The sequence below is a fragment of the Zingiber officinale genome, chromosome 8B, assembly GCF_018446385.1.
Source record: "Zingiber officinale cultivar Zhangliang chromosome 8B, Zo_v1.1, whole genome shotgun sequence".
In the NCBI taxonomy this organism is placed as follows: domain Eukaryota; kingdom Viridiplantae; phylum Streptophyta; class Magnoliopsida; order Zingiberales; family Zingiberaceae; genus Zingiber; species Zingiber officinale.
The window spans coordinates 31,867,250-31,874,987 of NC_056001.1; the positions used below are offsets into that span (position 1 = coordinate 31,867,250).

The 7,738-nt window shown below is 36.1% G+C and overlaps 1 protein-coding gene across 1 annotated transcript; it reads right to left on the reverse strand.

Moving 5' to 3' along the window:
* Positions 1–1,130: 1,130 nt before the first annotated feature.
* LOC122016102 (uncharacterized aarF domain-containing protein kinase 2-like) lies at positions 1,131–6,666 on the reverse strand. The gene is made up of 5 exons (XM_042573290.1): positions 6,348–6,666; positions 4,835–6,128; positions 4,307–4,576; positions 2,374–2,529; positions 1,131–1,440 (listed from the first exon to the last, which is right to left on the reverse strand). The coding sequence occupies exons 1-5, from the start codon at positions 6,374–6,376 to the stop codon at positions 1,327–1,329; spliced, it is 1,863 nt and encodes a 620-aa protein (XP_042429224.1). The 5' UTR covers positions 6,377–6,666; the 3' UTR covers positions 1,131–1,326.
* Positions 6,667–7,738: the final 1,072 nt, after the last annotated feature.

The window sequence follows — 7,738 nt, forward strand, 5'->3', positions numbered from 1 at the left end:
TTACTTTCCGCTCTCCCAGCTAAACAAAGCATTGAAGTTATCAACCGTGTTTAAAGCAAAGATGACTTATCATAGGCAAAGGTATAAGTGGTTTTTTTTTTTTTTTGAAATTATAGTATTGCTTATTTATAGTCCTTAGCATTGTGCCCTAACATACTTGCTCATCGCGTCTTTTCAAATCATCGTCGTGTTTACATGGTGGTCATTCAGAAGGGTGGGGACGGACAAGTCTCCCTTCACAATCGCTCCTTGCACTCTTTGCCTTGCTCGCAAGGCCCCTTCATCCCTCGCCTTTATTTGGCCACAATTGTAAGCCTCCTTCATTCTCTATCCACAAGCTCCATTCTACTTACCTCTCTATTCATCAATTATTCATGAACTTTTATTAAACAAATTAAATTTATTACTGTTTTTATAAATTATTTTTTTATATCAACAATCTTTCTTTTCTATAAGATGTAAATGAATCAAGTCGTTCATGAACTATTCGAAGTTCAATTCGATAAAAGTTTATTTGAGCTCGTTTAATTAGGCTCGTTAAGATAAACAAACCAAACTCAAACTTCACAATATTCGACTCATTAGCTCGTGAACATGTTTGTTAAGCTCATGAATCAATTTTTAAATAAAAATAATAATAATTTTGATATTAAATTTATAAATTTTACACTCTACTTATGAAAAACATAGATAAATATATTAAATTTATTAATTAGAATAAAATTATAAATTTTAACCATAATACTATAATTTTTTAAAAATATATAATTTAATTTTTAATGAATATTTAAATTTATAATTTATATTTATTAAGCTCGTTTAGGCTTGATAAAAGCTTGTGAGCCATGAATATATTCGTTAAATAAAGCTCGAGCTCGGCTCGATTATAAACGAGCCAAACTCAAACATCCAAGAGTTCGGCTCGGCTCGATTACACCCCTACTTTTCTATCAAATACTTGTCGAACCAAATATCCATTGGAACCAAGCTGAAAGTAAAGGGAACAATGGACGAATCAAGCTCAAATCATACACCAAGGCATAAACCAATTCAGAAACCCAAGCAACTTGGTAACCCTAAACTATTGTTTCCTACTCCTGTGGGGGAAAACCCCCTTAAAGGGAACAATCTAAGCAGAGTAAACAGAATTCCATTGAATACTATCTGCAACTGTTGAAGTAAACATGGAATGAATATGTAGTAAACAGGTGTTATCCAGGTTTGATGGAAACAGAAGAGTAAGACCAAAAAATGAAGTATGTAACCAGAAAAACTAGATTTTGTAACAATACCTGATAACAAGTTTTTTTGTTTATATATACAATTTCAAAATTGGTCGGGAAAAAAATAATCAATGGATCGCGCCCAGTCTTCTTTGAGTAGCAGTGTTTTTAGTGTGCTCATTATATCGAAGCCAGGATCCAACTTCCGTTGCCATCCCTGCAAGTAGACAAGCTGCAGTTGTAAGATTTCGAGTTCTCAAAAGGTAATATAATAAAATTATAAAAAAAAACTAATTTTCATGTGTTGTCGGCGAAGATTCTAGAAAGTTCTAAAATCGATGGATGGACCTCACATGGATAACTAGGGGAACTATAGTTGTACGAACTGGAGTATTCATGGGCGACATAGCGAAACCAACTCTTGATGGCACCATCGTCGAAAGGCCGACTAATGCAACATCAGAGTTTTTGCAGCTTTTTTGAGTTGCCTTTTCCACCGCCTTTTTTTAGTATCAACCGAAACACAACCGACCACCCGAGAGAGACAAAGGAGGAATCTCGCACCCCTTGCACTCATTTTACACCTAGCTGGGCCAAGTTTTCATCTACCTTGTACTTATTTTAGCAAAGACTCAACCCACTTCTGGCTGAATTGCTTCCAACTCAGATAAACTAGAGACTTGAATCATCAGGCCAAACCACACCGCCACTCAGGACTTCCATATGAACGTCTAGACCAGACCCTGAATCCACTTTGGGCAGTCCTACATTGTCTAGACCAAACCATATTAACTCGGACAACCCTACAACCCAAGTCCAGTATGGACCGACAGCCTACAAAAATTTATGCCAGGCAAAACAGGACTTCATTAGCCTAGACTAAATTCAAACTTGTATCCAACTACATGGCAACACGATCCGAGCCAACTAATAAATTTAACAGACTAGTATTTAATCTTTGGTAGTTTTGTGATCCAACCACAATAGCATGGTAGTATGCAAGACATATGTAAGAAATCCAAAGTAAACTTGACACATGTCCATTTAAATTTCGTATCTCTACTAAATCAGTGATCTTACCTAACCAAAAATCGCATTAACCAAAGGCAATATGAATGAGCAAGTGCATTAACCATATATGCGTATGTACCTCGAGAACCAGAATGGTCACCATCACAGTGCAAACATTGCCATCAACACTGACTCTATGGCGCCGAACTTGCTCAAGCAATTGGTGCATGCATTCCACCGGATGAAAGACATCACCCTCAGAGGTGCCCCAAAATGTAAATGTCTTCTCCAACTCCTGCTTACAGAAATAAAGATGCAAATATTGCATGAACAAGAAGTTCGAAATTAAATATGAAGTTCAATAATATGTAAGCTATAAATTCCTAATTTAAGAATGTAGAAAGTTTAATTTAACAAAAATTTCTGATCTACGTCAGAAAGTACTTGTTAAATTCCTTGTGTTTTGCAAATTTTGAGCACAATCACAGTTGCACTTATAGCTCATTTGGTGATCTTATTGTCACTGTAGAAAATATATTGCGGTAATGATGACATACTGAATACTAAATATCTATATGTTTTGATTACTATGAACTGACTAGTCTTACCAAAGACACATCTCCTAGGGTTGTTGTTGGAATACCATATTGTGATAAATTGATGAAGACGTAAATATATTGCGGTAATGATGACATACTGAATACTAAATATCTATATGTTTTGATCTAGGGCGGAGCCAGCATACGCCCAGTGTGGGGAGCTGCCCACACTGAGCCAAGACCTAAAAAAATTTTATTATTAACACAAGCTTAGAAAAAAAATAGATGACCCAGATGAAAAAAAAAAAAAGGCATTTTCTCTTGTTACAATAATATTTGATGCATGTTAAAAACATTTTTTTTTCCCAATTCCAAATTCTTTATAAAATTTCATTGCACTTAAATATATTATTGAAAAAAATATTAATTTTTTATATTTTATTTTTTCTATTGTTGGACCTAGGTATCGAAATCACCCTTAATTTTATGATTCTCTCCTTAGTATTTACTTTTTCCTAACTAAACAGCATAATAAGAATATGTAGTATGCCGAAAGTAAGATGCATGTTGATACACTTCTTTTCTTGTTGTGTTTTACATACAAGTATAAGAAAAAAATTAGGCAGATGACACAAAAAAGAAAAAAAATAGGCAGATGACAAAAAAAAAATTAGCAAGATACACGACGACACGACTTGTGAAGTGGAGAGCTTCAGTTGCAGTACTACTGTTAGGCCTGCTATTGAAATTGGACCAAGGGAGGCGTCCTCCGCAACATGTACGATCTATCAACGGTAGCTATAATTTGCCTATACTAAATCAATATCCTAGCTCCGCACTTTTGATTACTATGAACTGACTAGTCTTACCAAAGACACATCTCCTAGGGTTGTTGTTGGAATACCATATTGTGATAAATTGATGAAGACGTAAATAGGATACTCAAATCTTGAATTATGCAGAGGAATTTTACAAACTAAACAGTTTTAAAAAAAATATACTTGAGTGAATAGTTAAGATGAATGGGGGTAAAAATTCTCTGCAAGTTTTAGACATCTTGTATTTGTCATTCAACAAAAAGAAAATATTAATTAAGATCTTAATAATAGAATAAATGTAGACAGTTGAAGGGGGAAAAAAAAAGCTTTTACAGGTCCTTTATGATAATTGTGTGCCCCTCGGACTGAAAAGAAGCTTTCCTAAAACTATGGTACAAACAATCATATTTTGAGTCAGAACATTAACTAGCTCTGAAATTGTACATACAAAATTTAGCGTAGAGTAATGAAAAATGTAAAGATGAATATGTGAGGTTCAAATGTTACTAAAACTATATATATATATATATATATATATATATATATATATATACACTTACTGTTACTAATCATAGACTGATATAGAATTCAATAGAGAATGAGATAGTCAATGCACATGATTCTTATTGTTATCCATATGTTGCCATGACTAAATGGTGGAATAGGATTGTTAAACAGGTACAAAGAAATAAAATAAATAAATTTAAAACTAAACCTCAATAAAAGCCTTCGGATTGGGGCAACTTTGACGCTGGGACAGTCTCAGTGTACATTCTGCGGCAGTGCGACCATCTCTAAGAGCTACAGCTTTAAAGAACTCTAACAAATTTGCACGATCACCTTTAGAGAGTTCGGCTGTCATGCCTACATCCAAGAAAATTATATGAGGTTTGGGTCTAAAGATTGCTTTGTTTGATCTGTTGCTTTGAGGTTCCCGAACAAGGATGTTTCCAGGATGCATATCAGCATGAATAAAGTTGTCCACCTAAAATAGGAAAAAGAACTTTAGAGCATGTATTTATATTTGTAAAGCTAGTAGCACAATCTTAGTCCTCAATATTTAACTAAATGACGGAAATAAATCATATTAATGTGCCTGTTAAGAGTTTGTCATATTTCAACATATTGGGCCAAAAATTGTATTTTCATTAGCACGCAAGGTTTGTACCAAAGGATAAAGCATAGGCAGTTAAAGAAGCAAAGCCAATATAAATCTAAACAAAATAATAGGATAGAGGTTCACCAGAAGCATCTTCAAGAGTGCATGTGTGCCAATGTGCGCAAGATCTCGTTTTATCCGACTATTTCCATCATATTCATCATCAATATAGCGAGAAACATTTTCTCCTTTTTCAAATGTCTCAACCAGAACAGAAGGATGCACCAGCGGATACAAAGGCTGCGGGAATGAAACATCCTTCCATCTTCTGAAATTGTATATAAATCGGCTTAGGTGGGCAGCTTCTCGAGAGAGATCAACTTGAGACATCATGAAAACTGCAAATTGCCTTACACTTTCATCCAGTCTCAACCAGCTTAAACCAGGGATCAAAGTTGAAATTTTGGCAATAAGATTGATGATTAAAAAGTCCCTCTTGATTGAATCACCAACGCCAGGATGCCTAACCTTCACTGCAACATCAATTGGTTTCTTCAGACGTTGACTTGGATAGCGGAACCTCAATGAAGCTCGATGAACTTGCGCAATGCTCCCTGATGCTACTGGTTTTTCCTCAAAGTAGTCAAAGATTTCAGATAGTTTCCTGCCAAATGCCTTCTCAATGGTACTTCTACTGTATGCAAAGCTATGGGCAGGTGCTTTTGTATGAAGTTTTGTGAGCTCAAGGCATAGGTCTTTCGGAAAGAGGTCAGGTCGTGTTGCTGCCCACTGACCCCATTTTATGAAGGCAGGACCAGCTCTCTCTAGAGTGTGATGTACAAGATGTACCCATCTTTTCCTGAATTCAGGTCCAGAACTATCGGCAAAAGGTGCTAATACTACGGCTGGAAAGAACAATATAGTTAAATATGCTGCCCGGAATATCAAAATAATTCCTTCCAAGATAGAGGAAATTACTGAAGAGAAGTATAGGCTGCTAGCTTCTGCCTGCAAAAGAATACCATTTTTCAAAGTATAGTAATTACCCTCTGCCAAGGTTCTCTGAGCCCACACCAGTTCCCCAACACCAAGAGCAAGAATACCTGGCACTACTTGGAACCGGGTGAACGACAAGCTTATGACACAAGCTAACTTACTGATAACAGATAAAGCTGGACCGTCACAAGAACAGAATAGACTGAGCCTCTTCCAAGACAATTGAGCATGATCAGTTACCGAATAATTCGAGAAACTACTTCGTTGAACATAACCCACAGCTTTGCATTGTCCAAGCACGTTAGTTCCTCTATAAGAAGCCCTATGGATTGAAAACATCCTAAACAAGATAAAGGGCAACCCTTTCTTAGCAACTGACCCATACGTTCCTGAAGTTGAGTAGCGGCAGCCAGCTTTCCTGTTTTCATGGAATGCCAATACCCTGCAAGATCATTCAATATTTATTTATCTGAGTAAATTAGCAAAGATTTGAGCTTTCGTTGCTCCAATTTCTCAAACAGTGTCCACGTATCGTTAAAGAAAGATCCCCCAATTAAAAAAAAAAATCTTTAAACACACGTAGAATCCTCCCAAAAAACGGGAGAAAAAAATAATTTTTGGCCAGGGAAAGAAAAGCGAATGGAAGAAGACGAAGAGTTACCTTGCAGGAATCGATAAGAGGCGGAACATTACGTTATCATAATCAAAACCCCCAAGAAAAGATGAGGGGATGCAAAATCGAGACAGACTCCTAGATTGCGTGCAGCAGAAACCGAAAGAGCGGAAGGCGATCCGATCCACTGGCGACCTCGACTCGAGCGATGAACTGGAGGGAAAAATTCGTGCGAAAGCTTCAACAGTGGCGGCGAGGCGTCAAGCGAGAAGAGGAATTGGTTAACGATGGCAGTCGGCGGTGCAAACGTTGAACACGACGTGGCCGCGCAGGGCCAGGCAGCGTAGTGGTCTTCGGAAGGTTCCACCCATGTTTGCCCTATTACGCGGACCAGTCAACAAAACAATATCAATTAATTTATTCATTATATAATTTAAATTATTATTTATTATATTAAACAAGAGAAAATATTTTTTTTCAGTAATGTGAAAAAAAAATATTATTGGACATCGCTTGTCTCAAGCGGCTTGGTCTATGTAAGACGGGTTAGTATCTTAGACCTGACGGTTTTGATTATGTTTATTTCATATGTTTTTTATAATTCTTTTCTAATTTATCTGTAGGAAGATAAATTATAAAATTAATTTATAATCAACTGTTAACTTAACTAGAGGACGAAAGTGATATTTTTTTTCTTTAAGAGATGTACCTTTAACCCCGGAATAACTCTATGGTATCGAGGAAAAAAAAATACAAAGATCGTTTCAAAGTCCCAACCATCAAGTGCATACCATATCAAATGGAAAAAAATATATGTTGCTTTATTTTTTTATTAATTTAAAATTTTTTAATTTGATATGGTCACGCAAATTTATTATATCTTTCCTTCGTATTTTGATAATTTTTTTACCCCATATATAATTTTATTTTTAATTTAATTATATATTTGTTTAATAAGTTTTTTATTATAATTATAAATGCGGATTATCTTCTTATTGCTATCCAATCAGATTAGACTTGCAATATGTTCGCTTCTATTTCTTTAGCTACCGGCTAACTCTTGCCATGGACGATAGCTATTGCTTATGCCCTCCTAGTCTTCGACTTTAAGACCACGCTCTAATTCTTCTCCGACTTTAGTAGCCTCACTCACCTCGCTCCTCTCGTTAGCATCCTCTGCCCATCCTCCCTTGATGATATCTCTTCTCTCTGTAAGCACCCCAGGTTGATTTTGATTTGATCAATCGAGTCAAGTTAGGTCTTGTTTATATTTGATCATTGTGTCTAAGTATGCAAGAGCTTAGGAACATAAGAAGTCGAGCGGAAGACGCAGCTAGCAAGAATGATGGCACGGAAAATCAGTCAACAAACCCGATGCATTCGAGAGATAAGGTATTGCGGAAGAGTACACCGGTAGATGAGAAAGGCGTGCACGATGT

Excerpts from the sequence above, each read along its gene's own strand:
- LOC122016102 (XM_042573290.1), bottom strand. The coding sequence starts at position 6,376 with ATGTTCCGCCTCTTATCGATTCCTGCAAG. Across the intron at positions 4,577-4,834 it reads CACTCTTGAAGATGCTTCTG|GTGGACAACTTTATTCATGC; the intron begins GTGAACCTCTAT and ends TTCCTATTTTAG. Across the intron at positions 2,530-4,306 it reads ATCCGAAGGCTTTTATTGAG|GAGTTGGAGAAGACATTTAC; the intron begins GTTTAGTTTTAA and ends TTCTGTAAGCAG.